This window comes from Cynara cardunculus (assembly GCF_001531365.2).
Source record: "Cynara cardunculus var. scolymus isolate 2C chromosome LG 10, CcrdV1, whole genome shotgun sequence".
Taxonomy (NCBI): domain Eukaryota; kingdom Viridiplantae; phylum Streptophyta; class Magnoliopsida; order Asterales; family Asteraceae; genus Cynara; species Cynara cardunculus.
The window spans coordinates 17,647,524-17,669,089 of record NC_037537.1 but is presented as its reverse complement, the minus strand read 5'-3'; the positions used below and the strand labels follow the sequence as shown (position 1 = coordinate 17,669,089).

General features: G+C 34.5%; 3 protein-coding genes across 3 annotated transcripts; 1 reads left to right on the top strand and 2 right to left on the bottom strand.

Annotated features, from left to right (window-relative positions):
* Positions 1 to 1,790: 1,790 nt before the first annotated feature.
* Positions 1,791 to 2,912, bottom strand: LOC112520056 (F-box/kelch-repeat protein SKIP25-like). Its single transcript, XM_025128359.1, has one exon. It carries the CDS (start codon positions 2,910 to 2,912, stop codon positions 1,791 to 1,793), a length of 1,122 nt encoding a protein of 373 aa, XP_024984127.1.
* Positions 2,913 to 14,536: 11,624 nt separating this feature from the next.
* On the top strand, positions 14,537 to 17,609 carry LOC112519441 (DNA-directed RNA polymerases II and V subunit 8A-like). Its single transcript, XM_025127553.1, has 5 exons — positions 14,537 to 14,648; positions 15,751 to 15,859; positions 16,381 to 16,535; positions 16,623 to 16,720; positions 17,298 to 17,609. The coding sequence occupies exons 2-5, from the start codon at positions 15,787 to 15,789 to the stop codon at positions 17,407 to 17,409; spliced, it is 438 nt and encodes a 145-aa protein (XP_024983321.1). The 5' UTR covers positions 14,537 to 14,648; positions 15,751 to 15,786; the 3' UTR covers positions 17,410 to 17,609.
* A 422-nt stretch (positions 17,610 to 18,031) lies between these two features.
* On the bottom strand, positions 18,032 to 20,008 carry LOC112518946 (BTB/POZ domain-containing protein At5g17580). Its single transcript, XM_025126752.1, has 2 exons — positions 19,940 to 20,008; positions 18,032 to 19,669 (listed from the first exon to the last, which is right to left on the bottom strand). Exons 1-2 carry the CDS (start codon positions 20,006 to 20,008, stop codon positions 18,032 to 18,034), a joined length of 1,707 nt encoding a protein of 568 aa, XP_024982520.1.
* Positions 20,009 to 21,566: the final 1,558 nt, after the last annotated feature.

Here is a 21,566-nt window from a genome sequence, read left to right as displayed (position 1 = left end):
AAACAATTTATTTTTGGTTTAATATTATAAATTTTATAAAGATAATAATTAAGTATTCTGTTAGAATTTAATGATTATACTAATTATATTTTAGATTTTTTATATTTAAAATGAGATGTATATCCTGTATTTGATTGTGTTTATCTGCAGTTAGTTATACGAATTCAGATATGAGATGAAATCGAATAGAGATGAACAAATTTAAGAGTTTTTAAGAGTTTTAAGAGTTTTAGTCAAATGTTTTATAATATAGTAAAGATAATATAGATAATATAATAAAGAGAAAGAACGTATTTAAATTCATAGATTTGTAAGATATGGATGATTAGAATATAAGTATTTAAAGAATGAGAAAGTGGAAGTTAAAGGTTTTAAAAAGGAGTTTGATGAGATATTATAATATGTGTGGGTGGGCACCGGTAGCGGTGGGGATGCGAGGCTTTCTCGTCTTTACGCAACCTGCTCCGTAAAGTTTGGTCTTAAATTTGTGTCTTTTGCCGGCCCCCTCCAAATAAGTGGTTGCATTTCTTTTGTTTCACTTGTACTTTTTTTTTATATATTTAATTTAAAGGTAAATCCAATAATTACATTATAACAACTACTAAATTATATATATATATATATATATATATATATATAACTCCCCAAACAACCTCACTCCGACGGCACTCATCATCGGCCTATCTTGGCTGAGGCCTGACCATCGCCTCCCCTTACCCTCTCCCCGACTTCGGCAAAAACCAAATCCATCCTTTATTTCTGGTTTTGAGGAAACCTTATCTCCTTGTTATTTAAAAGTTTGTTTGGTTCAGACAGATGAATGAAAATGAAAATTTAGGCTTTAGAGAGATGTGAGTTTATTGTATTATATAAAACCAGTCATCTTTTATGTTCAATTTCATTAATTATTGTTTAATACCACTAATCAAACATTCATTTAATATGTTCGTAGCATTTTTGATTGGAGGTTATGTAAATAACAAAAAAAATCTTCTTTTCTTACGGTTACAATCCTAGTTTTTTTTTTGTCAAGGGGTGATTCAAAAAATGTTTACCGAGTGAACACTTACCAACATACCATTTCACTTGTCTTATCTGATAACATTTTCGACCATCAAATTTGTTGATAAACATCTGTTATCCTGCAGTGCTTATCTTCTACCGAGTAAAAATTTCTATGATAAACGCTTACCCACTAACCATTTGATAGAAGAACCTAAGTCTATTTTTCTTATTAACCAAAAAAAATCTTCAATGAAATAGGCCGTCATAAATGCTCTAAGCCGTTGAATACGTCTTGGATTTAATTTCCGGGACTTGACTTGAAATAAATTTTAATATGACCCAAAAAAAAAAAGTCTACCATGTCCATGGGTGTTGGATAATTCATGTTTAGATCCTTTATATATAAACCAAAAATAATTAATGAAATAACAACAAGTGTGGTGTTTGATTGGTTTGAGCTTGGCTCCAAATGTCAAAAGTATCGGAAAGTCCTAGGTTCAAATCCAAGAAGAAATAAAAATCTTCTTATGGCCACATAGGTTCAAATGCGGTGACTCTGAGCTATCTACAAAATAGGTGGTCGTCCTGAGATTAGTCAGCTCGTATAGCAGATTTAACAGATTAGATATCCAGGTTAATAAAAAATAATAATTAATGAAATAAAATATTTTTTTTAATAATATAATTTTAAGGCCGGACGAGCCGTCGTCAGTACAATTTACAAATCAATAATTTCATTATTTTTTTTTTACCAAATGAAATATTGAAGATAATGAACATATTTTTTATAAACTTTTGCTTGGCCTACTCAAGATATGTACTGAGATAACTTCGTTTTCCGGCAATGGCGGATCCACCGCCCAAAGCTTCACAGGCTCCGCCACCATGTCCACCACCGTAATCCTCCTACCGCCACCGGAAACAACACAAAGTTTCCCTCCACCAACCGCCATTTGCTCCGCCCCTTTCAGAAGCTCCGACCCTTCAATCATCTCTTCCCAACAATCATTCTCATCATCATACTTCCTGACGGCACCCTTTTCTTCATCCACCACATACATCACCTTTTCCTCCGCCACACCCACCGGCCCTTTCCACCGTGAAAGCATTCCGGCAGCCATTTTCTCCCACCGGTTTTCCTCAACGTCATAAACGACACCTTCTTTTCCGGCATTACCCTTCACATTCACCATGCAAAGCTTCCCTTTATACCCAACTGCCTCCACTGATTCTCGACTAAATCTTCCATCGTTAAGCGCGGCCATCTCCTCCCACCTCCACTCATCTCTCCTCCTCTTCACATCCCATTTCTCAACCATCCTCGCCACGTCACCACGGTAGTGGGCCCCAACACCGCTAGCCACGTACACCGCATCGCCGATAGACCCGGCGGCGCACCACCGCCGTGGGTTTGACAGTGGAGGACCAAGAAACCATTCTCCGGTAAGAGGGTCGAAAATCAACGGATGAGATAACGCCGGAAGGAAGTTATGACCGGTGGCTGCAATGAGCACTAGACGACTGGAGACCGTCAAAGATTGTATGGTAAGATTCCGGGATATGAACGACGGGTGGCGGTGGAGAAAACGAAGAGGTGGGTCCACCGTCGGAGTTGGCAAGGTTGTCCATTTGGAGGAGATTGGATCAAAATTAAAGAAACCGACGGAATCCGAGAGGTGGCTACCATTGTTATTGGCAACGATGGCGTAAAGAGATAAAAAGGGAGGGAAGTACGGGGTGTAGATGAGGCGGCGCCACTGGCGGCATACGGCGGAGAGGAGAGAGGGGCGGACGGTGGAGAGGCATGCTTGGGCTAGGTGGTTCGGCAAGCCAGGGAGGAGCGCCGGCTCATCGCTGGGGTCTACGGTGGTTTCGGAGTGTGTAGACTGATTCAAGAAACAGATCATGATATTGACTTTCTGTTTTTGGGGACGAACCAATGGTCCTTGTTTATACGACCATATAATAGTGTTTGAGAAATATTTTATCAGATTTTAAACCCGACTTTGAACTAAAAAATTGAAAAGATATATTCTAAAAGATCGTGTGAGAAATAGAGTTAATACAAAAAAACATGTAAAAAGATTTGAATTCTTAATTACATTTAATTTTAAACTCATACATAAATCATGTTTAATTTATATAGATGTATCTCATACATCTAGAAAATGTGGTAGAATGGATGCGTTGGTAGTTGTAGTTAAAAAGGTAGGTTGGGCATGTGAGACAAAAGGAGAGGACAAATGATAAAAAGGGGTGTTTGGATGTTAGCTTTTGGGTCAGCCATTATTATGAAAAGGTCATGGGGTCCCAAGTTTGGTCGGGAAACTCGGTGGTCAATCTTCTTTCGGATTTTGTTTTTTTTTTTAATTATTATTTTACAAAAAATAAATGACATTTATCTAATAGTAAACTCTACTTCTTATACAAAGGTTTAGTGAAAAGTTTAAAGTAGGGCTTGAACTTTGATAAATCTAAAAATCATCCTGGTTGTTTATATTTTATTTTAGAAGTGGTCCATGTTCATTAACTTTGTTAACAAAATCCGTTAAAGAGAAGGGTATTTTTGTCTTTTTAATTTTTCTTGTCTTTTTTCATTTTTCTTGTGTTTTTCTCTCTTTGTTTTTTTCTTAAAATATATGTATATGTATGATGTATGTATTTATATCTCAGGGACAAAATCACCATCAGCCAAGCTCCTTGATCGTCGACCAAACCATTAGCCTCCTTTCTCCTTCGATCACCCTCTTTCTTTTCAATCCACACACACAAAACCATAGAGACGGGATCTCACATGGTCGAAAAGGCTATGTGGTTTCTTCGAGTTCGAGCATAGTGACGAAATTTGAACTCCTCTCTCTTTCTTTGATTTCTTTCTGGGTTTTTTCAATTTTGATTTCATTCCGATATCACCAACCATGGGAGGAAGACGATAAACGAGGTTTTTTTTATTAACATGGATATCCAACCCGCTAAGTGAGTTAACTAATTTCAGAACAATCACCTCCTTTGCAGGTAACCCGGAGTCACCACATTTGAATCTTTGTGGTCACAAACGAACTTTATTCCTCCTTAGATCTAAACCCAGKACTTCCCTACACTTTTGACCTTTTGAGCCCAGACTCAAACCAATCCTTTATGGTTCGAAGGTTCTTTTTTGGTGGGTGTTTTTTTTTTTGTTTTTTGTTTCACTCCTTGGTTTGGATTTGTTTTATGTATGTTTCTTGTTTAGATTGGGGAAGACATCGTCACGTGAAGAAGGAGGAGGTTAATTTCTTCAGAGTCGATCTTCAAAGGATGTACAGATGGTGGTATGGAGAACATGCCCTCTGTTTACATATAATATAAATAATACATTTTTTTATTATTTAAAAGAAAATTATGAGAATGGGGAAAAGACTAAACTGCCCTTCTCTTTAACAGATTTTTTAACAGAGTTAGTAACCAATGACCACTAAGAGCAAAATGCAAATGACAAGAATGTTTTCTAGATTTATCAAAGTTCAGATCTCACTTTCAGATTTTTCACTAAACTCCAAGGACCAAAATTAGAGTTTACTCTTTATTTAATTTTATTTTAGATTTTGGCTATTTAAACTTATATGTCTTTGCTATTAAAGATTGATTTGTTGAAAAATATCGGTTTGTGTTTGGCTTTCGATTTGTAAAGTTTGGAAAACCTGATGTTGAGTGGTCGATTTTATAAATTAGGTTTAAACGAATTAAAATAAGTTCATATAAAGTCAGAACTTGGCGATTACAATATATGATCAAAACTTGTTTTGGAGAACTATACTCAAAATTAAATTCCCATGAGATGAAGATGGAGTATTTATAATACAGATTACACTTTTTTCTAAAAGAGACGAAACAGATCCAACAACTTTGTCAGACTGTTTGCTAACTTCCAAGATACTCTTACGATTTATTAACAAACCATTTAAATAAAAGTTATTAATAATCAAGTTTATAACTTTTAACAATCAAAATTTAAATTAATCAGTTATGTCATGACATCAAGACTAGGAGCGCATAAAAACCTGACAACTCAAGTCAACCCAACCTAAAAACCTTTGACGAACACAAACCGAGCTAACCCCAAAGTCAAATTCACACCACACACACACACACACACATATATATATATATGTGTGTGTGTGTGTGTGTGTGTATGTATGTATGTAGACTTGAGATCATGTGAGACCAAGGGTTTTTCGTGAGACTCGTAAGATCAATTCTTAACACTTGTATTACATCTACAATCTGAACATTTATAATTACAAAATTGCCACGAGACTTCTTAATAATCACAAAATTGTCACCGTGCAACCTTAGACCATTAGATCATTAGCTTATAAAGTTGATCAATAAACATAAATTGGTCTTACGGGTCTCACGAAAAACCTTTGATCTCACGTGAACCCAACCATGTATATGTATGTAATGCAATTTGAGTTGAATATTTGTTACTTGTAAGTAGTAGTATTTTATGCCGAGTATTGAAACTTCTTTTTCTTTTCATTAACTTTTTGTGCATATGCCAAATTGGGAAAGGGATTACCATGGGTTGTGATGAATGACATGGACCATGCCGAGTTATAAAGGGTATTGGCACGAACCTTGCAAGACTGGCAGCACCAAATATGAGCTTTGCGTAGTGTAACACGTCCATATGAGAATTGAGAAGTAATGGTAGGCAATTGACCTATTATGTATGATGTACATGTGTCAGTGTCAGATTCAGTAACAAACTCTTCATACAAGTTTCATGCATTTTTTAAATGGGATGTACTCCTACATATAAAATGGCGTTTTGAGCAAGTAATGTTATGTGTTATATGTTTATGTGAAGGACCAATGTGCGTTACATGTTTTTATTATATTTATTACACATATGTAGTTTTATATAATGCATGTTATATTCTTTAAAATCATTTAACAAATGCACGAGGATAATTATTTATGTTATGCACGAAATTGTTTTGTATGTATATGGTTTCACCAACCTAGCTACAGGTGATTATTGGCATATGTGTGCGTGTTGTGATAACTAGATCAGTAAGTGCTTGACCAGTAGTGATTATTGACGAATGTGTGCGTGTTGTGATAACAAGATCGGTAAGGGTTGAGTAGCTCTCGCTTGAACCAAACAAGGCAGAATGGTGAACCATATCATACGATGAATAATGAGATCTCAACATTTATATTCTAAAGGAGTTATATAAAAGTTGCGAACATATTTCCATATATGATTTACATCCATAAAGATTATTAAAGAAGCAATATTTTCTAATATGTGGATAAATGTTGAATGAAAACATGAACTGGTTGAGTTTATTAACTGACCAGTCGCGTATATCTTAGGAGCAGGAGTCAATTCCAGTATTAAATTTTCAGTACTTGTGTTTATCAAAAAGTCGATATGTATGTATGTAAACACTTCACTCGGTTGATATTTTTGCTTTACGGAGTCCTGAATATTAGGTTTTATTGTATCAATTAATCATCAAATATAAATCTAAGTATTTTGGTACACTTGCATCAATATAAAATAAGCATTGTTTCTATAAAATTATCCAAAAACATATGGAAAAATAATTGATTAGAGAAAATGGTAAGCAAATAAACATATGATAATTGAGTGGTACCAAAATTCATGATGGACTAACCATAAAGGTGGTGTCTAATTGGTTTGAGTTTGACTTCAAAGGTCAAAAGTACCAGGAGATCACAGGTTCAAATCTAAGAAAGAATAAAAATCCCCTTGTAGCTATGAAGGTTCAAATGCGATGATTCCGAGCTATCTGCAAAGCAGATGATCATTCTGAAATTAATCGGTTCACATAACAAGTTGAATACCCAGTTAAACCAATAAAAAATTCATGATGGAGTAGTTAAAGTAGGGAGTGACAATTTTATAATATTATCATCATGATGCCAACATTCCTTCACGCAGCATCACACCTTTTCATTCATTCGTACATACATGTGACCGACGTTTCCCCCTTTAACCATCTTAAAATTCATGAGAGGCTTTTTTTTTTTTACACGATTTTTTGTCTTTTATCCAATTAAAAATTATGGGGATCAAAATTATAGTTTATTCTGATTATTTTTTGTAACACCAGTGTTTTTTACAGTTAATCGTTTAAGAGTGTAGATTTGTTTTAGCAAGTTGGTCAGTGTCTAACTATTATCGAATGTTTGTGGCTTTTGAATCAAAAGTCATATGGTAGATTTGAGATACAGAAACGTTGTGTTGGAGGTCGTCTGAGGTATTAAGAGACCTCCGATGCAAGTTTGATCACTCGAGAGGTCGCAAATCAGCTTAAAAACACAATAAAGTGTCACGCTAGTTGTCAAGTAGAGTTAAACTCACTTTAAAACTAGTGTCAAGTTTTGGAAGCCTGCTTTTTGGGCTCAGGCTAGTTTAAACTAACGGTGAAACTAGTGTCAGACAATGAAATTCTTGGGTTAGTTTCCACAATAGTTTAAACTTGTGGTGAAACTAGCGTGGAGGCTTGACCTACTCAAAAAGACTGAAAATCGGGGTTTTCCTCATTTTAACCATAACTTCTTCATTTCTACTCCGTTTGAGCGATTCTTGATAATATGATTTTGTATTTGGAAGCTCTTTAAGATAGTACCAAAGATGGTCAAAGTTTGCTTGATAATTTTAGGGTTTATAGAGGTTGAAGATAAGATCACATCTTTGTATTTTGAATCTAGGGTTTGGTTATTTTGCACCAACAACTCTCATTTCTTCTATTGGGTTTATTTGTGTATGTTTTGGAAGTAAATAAAGCGTTCTTGAAAAGGTTTGCACCAAATATATGGAGCTCTAGCCAATGGATCTTACATCTCTCAATATTGAGTAAAACCTACGTTTAGCCTAAATCTAGTAAGGTGAGTTCAATTTCCTTTGTGAAAACTATGTACTTGTCAAAAATGTCTATTTTGATGTATCAAAATGTTTTCCATGATATTTAACAAATGTGATTATTATTTGATGATGTTTGCGTTCTAATACAATGAGTTTATAAATCTTGAGAAATGCCCGTATTGAGGGGTTTTGGACATTTTGATAAATAAGACAAAAAAATGTATCTTTTTGATAATTTATTGAACAAATAGATGTTATTTGATAATTTATTGGTCCAGGTGTTTTTTGATTAGGTAAAAGACAAAAAAATTATAGTAAATGAATAAAAATGTCATTCAATTAACCGATTTTTTTATGGTTATTAATAGGAGGGACCAAATCCAACCATTTTTATAAATCATGATGATCATCTTATAATTTTGATATTACATATACGAAAGGTATTGTTTTCGATAAAGCATATAGACCAAATAGTTTACTCTTAATAATTTCGATATTACATATAGCAAGTGTTTCTAACCACTGCATTCCCAAAATCACATCACTATCATCTAATTGGATTGGTAAGAAATCTTATACTATATCCAATCATTGTATCGACAACGTCACATGCCTGCAAACACCCTCCCCCTTCACGGTGATGCCCGTTCTCATAGTTATCGTGTACTCTTTCGTGTTCTCCACCGTTAGCTCCAGTTTACTCGTTACCTTTTTTGAGATAAAATTGTGAGTAGTCCCACTGTCTATAAGCACCACTACTTTTTGATCACCGATAACGCCTTCTATCTTCATCGTTTTCGCATTAGTGAGGCCCACAACTAAATTGAGATGAATTTATACTTTCTGTCCGAGATATATGACATCCACTGTATTCAACGCCTTTTCCTCCTCATCCCCGTTTTCCTCGTCTGTCAAGTCTTTTTGTACCAAAATAACTTTCATCTTTTTTTACACTTATGCCCTGGGAAATACTTCTCGTCACACCTATAACAAAGGTCGAGAGATCGTCTCTATTGGACTTCCTGATCAGATAATCTTCTGTATACTGATCCGGTTTTGACCGTGGTAGCAGGGGATGCCATTGAAAACGATGAACTACTTCTAGTCTCCGAGACGGAACTGGTGTTCCTCCTGTTCGTAACTGACATTCGATCCCAACAAATCATTTTATTCTTCACCTCAATCTTCGATGCTTTCTCCATAGCTTCACTCGACCAAATCGGGCTCATCAATCGTGCCTTTATTGAGTTTTCTAAACCATTAATAAATTGGCTTAGAAACACCTCTTCTGGAATCCCATCCAAAGGAGCAGCCAACTCGACAAATTTTTCCTGTTTAATCGCCATATTTGTTCACAAAGGGAGCCAGATGCCAATAATTAGAATTGCCTCAACAACAAATGCTTCAGGTCCTCCTATCTAGTGATCACATGTCGTTTATTTTCCCATTAGAACCACTTCAGAGCATCGCCTTCAATAGCAATAAATGCAACATCGATCCGCTCTTCTTGACTCAGTCAATTTCAAAGTGAAATACCTCTCAGCCCTAAGTATCCAACCATCTGGATCGTTTCCGTCGAACGCTGGAATCTCCAATTTTTTGCTCTTCACCACCAAAAAACGATTTGGATCATGAAATTCTCCTTCTCTCTTTCTTCGCTCGAACCAGATGAGTCACCGTCTTCTAACGTTGGTAATGAATTCAACTTGCTCGTCACTTCATCCTGTTGTTTTAGGATTTTCTCCATCGTTGCCAGGATCGATTGTATAATATCCGTGTTTCGTTAATTCGTACAAATTAACTTAAGTGAATTTTTGGTAGAATTGTGCATAACATGTTTGTATCTTATGTTTAACCAACTTGTATCTCAGACTAATTTTGTGACAAAAGTTGAGTTTATACCTATATTGACATAAAGTTGAAAATCTAACTTGAAGGATTAAAACCGCCAAATAGTTAAACTTTATATATATATATATATATATATATACACATATATATATATATATATAATTAAAGAAAAAGAAAAAAAACATTTTATATATATATATGTGTGTGTGTGCGCGTGCGCGCTATGGGAAGGCGGTGATGAACCGCCAAGTTTCGTCATCTCACTCATTCAATTCTTTCTCTTTAAAACTCTTGTCTTTTCTTTAAATTTCACGTCAAGTTATTAAGGAGATCGATGTAACAAATATATATTCTGAATCCACTCTCTGAACCCTTCTTAAAGGTATAAATTTCGTTCAATTTTATTAAGGTGTTTATGTTAGGGTTCTTAAGACCGGTTTATAAATTGTGTTTATATCTAAGTTTACGGATTGATGTTGTTAAAATTATATTATATTTGATGCTTAGAATGCTAAGATTGTTTAAATTGATGTAGAAATTAAAAAGGTATATTATAGTTCAATATGGTTAGATTGTGGGTATATGTTTAACCGCATATCAATTGTTCGGTTAAATGTCGAAAAGAGTAAAAATGCATGATTAAGCTTAGGTTAGCAACCATTAGACTTGTTTTACTGTTTAATATGTTGAAGTATGTTCATAGCATGTAAATGTAGCGAATAATGAAAGTTGGATCATAAAAGTTAGTCGGGAATTACGGAATCGAATTTTACCAACAATGCAACTCCTGTACTTTAGCAGTGTATAACTCACAAACCGTATATTGGAATAAGCTCGTATTTTGCAGTCAGAAAGATTTTACTGTATACTACAACTTTTATGAAGAGTCAAAAATCCAGTTATGACTCTAGGTGGCTCGAAACAGTGTGTTTTTGGGGCTGTTTACACTGTAATCGGGATTAATTTACAGTTTTGTAAAATTCATATAAAATAGATGAATGATCAAATGAGATGATTTCAAAAGCAACAGACTCGTATGATACCAATCTACAACTTTCATTTAGACATATAATCTGGATTGGTCTCTAAGTAGGGTAAAATTTCTTAGAAATAAGATGGACGGAAGCGATTGGATTGAAAGAGAATAAGGCTAAGTTTTACGTTTGAGTTTTCAATTCGTATCCAGCTGTCCTTCTTGAAGTCTACGTTGTTTAAGTACATTAAGACCTAAGTAATTTTATTATGTTACGGTTTTTATGCTTTGTAAATAGTAACCGGTTATGCATTCGTTAGGCACACGGGCAAATCAAACTTGATCGTGAATTTCCGTTTGATCGTGCGTTAATTGTCAAATTCGGTTAAGGTACAGATTTCATATCTCACTTGACACGAGGATAACCATTTGTATAAGGCTTTCTAATCCGAATATATTGGTTCCAAATTCTCATTATGCTAATCAATTGCTATTGAGCTTTTGTTTCATTTCGAAATATGATGTACGTTCTTATTTGGATCACTTGACTAGTTTGATTACTTCATTTGTGAAACATTTTATTATAGACTCAATAACTGGAGCACGGGTATTGAGATGTTTCCATGGTGGCTAAAACGATCATGGCGTCCTCATTTTTATAGTCTTTAAAGGTGGACTTGATTATGTACTGATCGAATAAAGGGCATATGGATCGATCCTAGGAATTGTTATCGGATAATGAATTGTGGTCGTGGTTAAATCCATGGAGAGGATTGTTGTGTTGTGCTCACACCCCTTTCCTCACTTATGCCTGAATGGACTGATCATCCTTTGAGAACAACGCGTCCTCGTGATGCGGTTTGGTCTTCGGACCCTTGACATGCTTTTGGGGCATTTTGACTTTCTTTTGGATTATCACTTGGCTTTATAAATTGTTCATGAACTTGTTATCTCATATTCATTATTTAGTTATATTATTATCCGTTCACTGAGCATTAAGCTTAGCCGAGATTTTCTTGTCCTCGGCAGGTACATGACKTAGCAGGGATTTTGGGGTGAGAGCTACAGAGATGACAATATTGAAGATAACCCATTAAGTCATACCTTTGCTAACTTTTGATGACTAGTGTAAACATACTGGTATTTTGGGACCGTATTTTAAGACATGTTATCTGCATCTATGGTTATGTAATTATCTTTTGGTAAATTTTATTAGCTGCTCTGTTTTATGTAATGCGTTGTTTTTTTTTTAAAACCACTTGTGGCATCTCCCATCTTTGACCACGCGGGACGGGGGTGTTACAGATTGCATCCTTTGTCGATCGAACCAACATTGCTTTCCAATTCGTCAACTCGTGTTGCCACGCTTCGAGTCCCCATCCCTGAATCGTTGCTGCTCTGATACCAATTTCCTGTAAAATGGTGTCGTTTGATTGAGTTCAAATTGAAATTACAGAGAAAGTAATACTCCTATGGCTTTTGAGAGGCCCATGTCTCTCCAAGAGCCTAAGCTCGATTTACAATCACTCAAAAACCGAATGCCTAACAGAAAACGCTCCCACCAACAAATAATGGATCTCGCTCCTTATTCCAAAAGGGAAAACCCCAAAATGCCCTTATACTATTATACCCACCAGCTACTAACAAAATAAAGGATTCCCCCTAATTAACCCTTCTCTTATACGTGAAATGTATAGGAGGTTTACCAGTTAGTTGGTTGGGCGTCAAGATGTCCAATGTGTGCTTATCCTTTGTTTTTCTTGTTGAACGTTTTGTGATATTTGGTTGTCATTTTGTTTCAAATGCCCACACAAACATCATGGATTTTTTGGGGGCATTTTTCAGCCTTTCTGTCTTAAGCATCAGAAACTCCAGGACCGTCCCTGTGTTACTGTGCACAAGCTCTTCTTTTATGAAAGCATGAAGAGAAACCAATTTTTTTTGATGATTTACAAGAAGCATTACCTAGAAAGAACAATGGTATTTGATTCTTTCTTTTGGACGATAAATGCATACTCTTGTATGTCTTGAATGGCATGACCTCAGAAGTTGGAACACTAGGGTTGTTCGGTTCGTTTTCTGTTAATATCTGTATGGATATAGTTGTCTGTATATTAACATTGTTTGTTTGTTATGACGAATAATAGTCCGAATGTCAGAAAATGACCATTTTGCCCCCAATATTTATTTTTGTCCGAATAAAACAATAGTTTGATGAAAATGTTTTCCAAATTTGTGTATCCATACTATATTATAAAACATTTGACAAAACTCTTAAAACCCAATTTTTATGCGTAAAGTACTGTTTATTAATGTATATTACTTAAAACTCAAGATTGCAATTAGATTGTGCGTAAGTACAACTTAATAAAGCTCCATATCTGAATTTGTATAACTAACTGCAGATATACATAATCAAATGCAGGATAAACATCTCATTTTAAAAATAAAAAATCTAAAATATAATTAGGATAATAATTGAATTCTAACAGAATACTTAATTATCATCTTTATAATATTTACTAGAAGGGTACTTGTGCAATGCAGCGAGATATATCTTGATTTTAATGTTTCGTTTTATATTATAGGTTTTTTAATGTTATAATGCAATTTTATGTGGTTTTGAGAAACATAAAATAGTTTATTTTTGAATGAAATATAAATTTGAAGATATCATTAAATTTTGATATAAATAAACAATATTAGTATCAAATTAACTATTTAAAACTTCTATTTTTGTGTAAGTTTCTTTAATTCAATTTTTTTATTATAATTTAATTGAATTTTAAAAACAAAGTAATTTATTTTTGATTTAATAAAATAATTTTTTAAGATAACAATTAAGTATTCTGTTAGAACCTAATAATTATCTTAATTATATTTTAGATTTTTTATATTTAAAATGATGTTTATCATGTATTTGATTATGTTTATCTGCATTTAGTTATGCAAATTCAGACATGAAGCTTTAATAAGTTGTACTTACGCACAATCAACTTGTAATCTTGACTTTTAAGTAATATGTATCAATAAACAATACTTTATACATAAAATATTGTTTTTAGGAGTTTTTGTCAAATGCTTTATAATATAGTATAGATAATATTAAACCAAAAATAAATTATTTCATTATTAAAATTAAATTAAATTATAATAAAAATAAATTAAAGAAATTACATAAAAAATGAGAACTTTTAAATATTTGATTTGATATTAACATCTATATATATTTTTTCAAAATTTTATGATATCTTCAAATTTATATTTTATTAAAAATAAAATCATTATTGTTTTCTTGAAAATACATAATCTATACTATATCATAAAGCATTGACAAAAACTTTTATAAACCATTTTTTAGTGTAAAGTATTGTTTATTAATGTATATTACTTACAACCCAAGATTGTAAGTATATTGTGCGTAAGTACAACTTATTAAAGCTCTATATTTGAACTCGTGTAACTAACTGCGGATAAACATAATCAAATACAGGATAAATATCTCATTTTAAATATAAAAAATGTAAAATATAATTAAGATAATTATTGAGTTCTAACATAATATTGAATTATTATCTTTATATTTTATTCAAAAATAAAATTATTATTGTTTTTTAAAAACACATAAAATCGTATTATAAAATCGACAAAGACAAATAATAAAATAGAACATTAATATCGAGATATGTCTCACTACATTGCATGATTATTCTTTTAGCAATAAAAAATCAATTACAAGGTAAAAGCAACCAGATTGGAGAAAATGGAAGGAATTAAAACGATATTGTAAAAACCTAAAACTTCGTGGGTCAGAATTGAGATTTTGACCCAAACGGGTATTTTTCCCTTCCTTAAACCCTAGACTCCCACAACTCGCATATCTGTCTCTCCCCTCTCGCTAAGGTGGAAACTTTCGAAATCAAGATCAAGGAACAGGTAATCTCGTATGTTGTTTTTCTTTGAAAATTTGATTAATTTATAGTTTTGCTGATGGAGTAAACCCAGTTCGAGATATGGAGGACGAGGGATAGAGAGAGATCGAGAGATGGAAGGGAGGAGCAAGGAGCTACAAAACCATCATCTTCTTCTTCAAGGAGGCACGCCTGAGGAAGGAGAAGGGAGGCACGCGTGAGGAAGTAGAGTTGGGATTAGATTGGAGAGATACCATGAGAAGGGACTAGGTTTCCAAGACTCATCTTGTAGCCCTAGGATCTTGAATCAACAATTAAATTCGGCCCTTGCTTCTTCCGATAGATTTTAGGTGATATCTTTCGTCATCTTTAAAAGGCATTAGGGCTTTGGATTTGCACATAGAAGCAAAAAAAAAACAAATGAGGGGTCAACAGATCAAAGAATGTAACCACTAGGGTGGTAGCTTGGTGGATAAAGACAAGGGGATGATAATATCAATCTGGGTTCAAATTCTGTCATCTACATATGCGCTTGTGGCCACTGGGAGATTTACCTCAGGACTTTGGGTGAAGCCTACAGTATCCATATTTCATGGGATTAGTCTTGGTGAAGCCTGGAATCACCCATTTTGAAAGAAAAAAAAACAGATCAAAGAATGTAGTCTTACTAATTTGAGCTCAAGACCTTTAGGTTATCTTGATGAGTCCCAGCCACTTGGACAAAGCCAACACGTACCGCAAATAATGGGCAAATTTTCTTGTTTTAAGGCAATGTGAATTTCCTGTTAACTTAATCTAGGTTGCAGATGAATTTGTCATAGGAACTTGACTAAGAAAGCTAGTATATGATGGGGAAATTAAGAAACCACATTCATGGAAGTACAAAACCAACAGCTATAGAGTGTGATATAAGCTTCCAAAACTCTCCAATTCAATGGGACACTGAAATATAAGTTACGGTTATTATTAGAGAAGAATAAGCATATATTCATTTGGGTTATAATATAGACAACCATATTATGTAAAAGATTGTAATTTTGCCATTCGCTAAACAGTTAAACTATCGTTACCTTTCTTCTCTCTGGGCCAGAATAGTTTGTGTTCATCTTTATCCTATATCTTATCAGGTTAGTTCTTTTCATCTGAGCCAAGGTGCAGCAAAGATGGTTAACCCACACTTTGATGATACTATTAAGGTGGTTGGGGTGGATGCAGATGGTAAAAAGTATGACAAAGGTATAATCATTGCTCATTGAAACTCAGTGTGATTAATTATTTGCTTACCCAATGCTAGCATTATATATGAAATTCTTCTCTGTTATAAGAATTGAATATGTCGCCAACTGCGTTCTCATTTGAACCATTTGCATATTTGTTCATTGGACCATCATCACTTGGCATATTGTGTTACAAATCTTGCTTGAGTCAAAGAATGCATAATATGCTAAATTTTCTTTGGGTAACATTTTATTTCATTTCGTTGTATTATCATTGTTTCTGAAATATCATTCGCAGTTCTTTATTTTAGCTATTACTTGTTCAGATTTCAAACAAGCATCTTGTTTCTTCGGTTATGCATCTGCACCTGTCTCAGGTGTTGTTTGTTTGTTTTATTATTAAGCCATGTATGAACTAAACTAAACTGTTGAATAAACTGTCTAAATGATACAAGTTGTTGAATAAACTGTCTGAATGATATAAGTGACCATTTTACTGCTTACTAATACTGATCTAATAATCGTGCATGCTACTTTCAGTTTCACGTGTTCAAGCACGAGGGGAGGAATCCGACATGCACATTGTGCTGGACGTGAACTCACAGTTGTACCCTATGCATGCCGGAGAGAAGTATAGGATGGTCTTGTCTCAAACTTTAAATGAGGATGGCTCAGCCGTTACCAACAATTCTGGGGTATGTAATGCCGTTTGTAATGGTTTTCGGTCAGGGTTTTGTAGTGTTAGATATAAATAAACTGGGTGTACTCAAATGTGATTACAGGGAAGCAAGAAATCACTTGCTGACAGATTTGAGTATGTGATGCATGGACTATTATACAAGATCGCAGACGATAAGAACCAAAGTGGTGATGTTGAAGTGTAAGTATCTTATTGTAATGTTGAAGTGTAAGTATATGTATATATATTTTGTATATATGTATATCTGCATGTTTAAGTTTCTCCAAACCCCTAATAATCAACTTTCTTGACACCTTCTATGATTACAAGGCTTTTGGACAAAATTGGTTTGAAAATCAAACCTACTACTCATCCACATTTGAAATGTACATCCTTTCTCTCTTTTAACTCAAATTTAAACCAAATGAAACAAGCCCAATATGTCCCACATGGGGTAGGGTCTCGGGGTGGGATGTACTCAAACCTAACCTTTATTCGAAGAATAAAACGGTTGTTTCCGTGATTGATTGAGAACCTCTTTTCATATATATATGTGTGTGTGTGTGTCTCTCTCTCTCTTTCTCTCTCTCTCTCTCTCTATATATATATATATATATATATATATATAGATATTAGTCTAATTATCTATTCTGGCTCTGTATTCAAAATGTTTTGATCCATTTGACTAATGAAGTAAAAGTGGACTTTGCTTTTGGGATCATAGAACCGTTTGTTTTTGCTACTGATTATGGTGGCCATGTTGTGTTTGTGGATACAGGGCTGTATACATATCATTTGGAGGGCTTCAACTTCTGATGAAGGGTGCTCCCGCAAAGATGGGTAAATTTAAGGTTGATCAAAGGCTGTTTCTTCTGCTGCTGAAAGAGTAATCAAATTAAGCTTAGTTGCTTGCTTGTTTATGGATGCTATTTCTATTTCTCGTGAACTTTGTTCAAACCCTGTGATTAACATGTTGTCACTCGGTAGATTAACCGGTGGTTTTTTCAGTTAAATCTCGCCTACGGTGTTAACTCTTGGTCCCATAAAGTTTGTGTACATGAACTCCTACTAAAAAAAGCTGCGCCTTCTCGATATTTGTGTTCTGAACGCTGAAATCAAATAGAGCGAAACTCGTTGAATGGACCTGATCTTGCAAATTTTCACTCCACCCAGCAACGAGGAGTACAGTAAACAGAAAATGCACCAAAGAAGAAAGAAAACGCAATACTGACAACTATTGGTATAAGAAGAAAAACGGCATACAACTAACAGGTCATACATATGACTGTACATGTCATTGAATCAAACCGTTAAATACTAAATTGGTTAAAACTACGCAAGATACGCCTATGGCCGAAAAGAGATTGATTTGTCATGCGGAATGTATTTAAAACACGAACAAACGATTGAAAACAAATAACTGCAAACACCCAACACTTATTACGCAAACGTCCAAAATCGTGATAACTATCAACTACCCGAAGAAAACGAACTTGAAATCTTCGGCCTCCTCTACCTCGGATAAACCTTCTTTTTCTTCACATGACAGTTACAGTTGTTTAAGCTCGATACACACCCGAGCTTCCGCTTCATCTCCATCCAAACGTTCGATTTCTCCTTCGTTTTTCTGCAATAACCTCTTTGGATCTCCTTCCTCATGACAAGACATTCTTTCTCCAACTCCACTACTTTACAACTCATTCTCTCCAGTTCTACTTTCACTTCCTCCTCCTCATCGTCTTCTTCGTCTTCTATTGACTTTGACTTTTTTGTACCGTCCTCGGCGGCGGCGGCCGCCACCACCTCCTTCGTGATCGTTTCCCGCAGCTGCAACTGTCCCACAAACAACACCTGAACCACCACACGGACCGGCAGCCGGTCGTTTTGTGCTGCGTGCTCGCAGGCCTTTGGTGACAGCTTGTTGCAATCCAAAACCCCACAAATCGTTTCTCGTTCGGATTCTGTTAAGTACCCGTGTTTGTTTAAGTAGATGTCGATCGCTTTATATATACCATCTGAGCTTCTCTCTATTCCTCCGGATACAGCATTAGACATTTCGGCAAGCGAAATAAAGGAGTCTTTTTTCAGATCAACGTCACTCGCTACTTCCCCAAGGAAATCCTCGACGAGATCAGCCACGATGACGAGCCTGGATTGATCGTGGTCGGTGAAATTGGAGTAGAAATGCTTCAAGATTCTTCGAAAACACCCGGTATCATACTTTTCTTCTTTAGAATAACCTTGAGATGGTATTAGCAAGTCGTTAACCGTTGCCAAATCTAATTGTCTCCCGATCCTCACCTCGAACCCTTCTGTGCAGCCTGCATTAGCTTCTAAAACCATTGCGTATTGAAGCATTTCGCATAGTAACGCACACGGAAGGAGCCCTCGATCATGGGGCAAAAGTCTTTCGATAGCTTCAATCGTGTCTTTTCTCGAGTTTGAACAAACACCTTCAGAAGACGACGATTCTTCATCTGTTTCTTTTGGTTCAAAAAACACCCATTTTTTCGCATACTGATATAGAGATGAGGCAATGTAGTTCGAACCCACTTTACATTGAATCATCCCTCGAATTATAAGCTCGTAAAACTGAAGATGAAGTGAGGTCAAACTCAAATCCTCCGACTTTTTCCAATCAAGAACAAAGAGCTTCCGCCTAGCATTTGGCTTGAAAACATTGCCATTGAACTCATCACTATCATCGTCTTCATCATCAAGAGCGGGATTCTTGATTCGTTCTCCGATTAGAAGCGGATTATCAATAGCTTTCGAGATGATTGAATCCACACAAGCATCAATCAAACCGAGTTTTGCTGCTTGTTGAAGAACGACCGGATTCTCAGCAGCTTTTAACGATCTTAGTGATTCATTCCAGCTGGTGATGATTTCGTGTTCATAGAAATATAGAGCCTCATTCAAGAGATTTTTTGGGCTGTGGGTTTCTGTCATGCCCAAATAACAAGCCAAACAAGAAATTGGGATGATGTTTTCTGGGGTGAAATTGACGTTAAAACCATAGCAGAATCTTGCAATTAGCTCAAAAATTTCAGGGGTAGTAGGGATATCACAAAGAAGATGAGAAAGATCTTCATCAGGATTTTCTTTAAACAACCTGCAAAGTTTTGATGATCTTGCAGCAAGAAGATCCTGCAGTAGATCAAGGCAATAATAGTTCATGAAAATGTACAGTTTGACTTTCTTTAGGTCAAAATAAGTAGTTCATTACTCTTGAGATCTCTGTCAATTTGTGAACTGGATTTCAATTTTCTTGAAAATGGACTAAAAATTCTGTCATGGGTTGGTGTTGGATGCTATAAATCACAGAACTTAATCTGGATTTTAAATGAGAAATTGATACAATTGACCTCAAAAGTCAAAACATGCAAGATTTGACTATATGCAAAGCTGGTGGATTACCCTGTTCAAATTGAATGGTACTCCGCATATCACAAACTGAACATCCTTCGAAAACGAATATCTCGACATCTCCTGTAAATCATTTATACAAGAAACGATTAATTTCTAAAAGGGTTTTCATTTCTGCCAAAAAAATGCAGTCTTTAAACACCAAAAACGTCAAGATCCCATGATGGAATCCCTTGTAAAAACCCAGAAACCACGAGAAAGCAACGAGCTTCATGCATCACGACTTTTGAAATCCAATTGTGTACCAGAAACAACATCAAAGACTCGAAAAAGATTGTGATTCCATTAATGAAGATGTTTGGATTACCAAAAGAAAACTTACTGATTCAGTTATGGGAAAGAAACTCCAATGAGTAGCTGTCTGTTTTCTTATTTGAAATCAAAGAGATGATGATGGTGGTGATGGTGATGAACAGTGATTCATGGTGGTTTCTAAAATCGACGTGGGGTTAAAAGGGTCATCCAATCAGTATAGTATTAGGAGGGTTGATCAGATTTTATGAGGATTTTAGGGTAAGTTGTTAGTTACATCTGAAGTAAGACCATTTCAAATTTTAGAAGAGTATGGCAGCCACATGATGGCTGGTTTTTCGCTTTTCTTTTTGGACTTCTTTTTTATTATATTATTACCGTAATATTGCCATTGTAAAAAAAAAAAAATTGCTGCTATTTAACCATAAATGCTCACCTTACAAGGTTTATTGTAAAGGACTTAGAATGTAATGTGTTTTAGTATCAAATTAACTATTTAAAATTTCTTATTTTTTGTGTAATTTTTTAATTCAATTTTTTATAATTTAATTTAGGTATAATAACGAAGTAATTTATATTTGGTTTAATAATATAATTTTCGTATAAAGATAATAATTAATTATTTTGTTAGAACTCGATAATTATCTTAATTATATTTTAGATTTTTTATATTTTAAAATAAGATGTTTATCTTCAATTTAATTATGTTTATCCGTAATTAGTTATACGAATTCAAACATAGAGCTTTAATAAGTTGTATTTTTGCATAATTTACTTGTAATCTTGAGTTTTAATTACACATTGGTTTTATGTGGTTTTGAGAAAGTAATAATGTTTTTATTTTTGAATAAAATATAAATTTAAAAATATCATAAAATTTTGAAAAAAAAAATATCGATATCAGTATTAAATTAATCCTTTTTAAAAGTTTTTGTATTTTGGTGTAATTTCCTTAATTAAATTTTTTTAATTGTAATTTAATTTAGGTTTAGTAACAAAGAAATTTAATTTAGGTTTAATCATATAATTTTTTATAAAAATAATAACCAAGGGGGTGTTTGGGATTGCTTATCAAAACGACTTATTGACTTATTTCAGTCTGGCACCGGAGATAAGCCATTTTGGAGTGTTTGGGTAAAAAAAAAAACTGCTTATACCGGTACCAAACCGGTAATAAGTCGTTTTTGATAAGTTAATCCATAGGGACTTATGAAAATTGACTTATTACCGATTTACCATTTTAACCCTGTCTAAACACCCCCTAATCGATCACGTCTTCTCCAAAATCGATCAGATCTCCAGGTACGTCTTCTCCAAAATCGTGTTCTTCTCCAGGTACGATTTCTACAACCATGGAACTCGATTT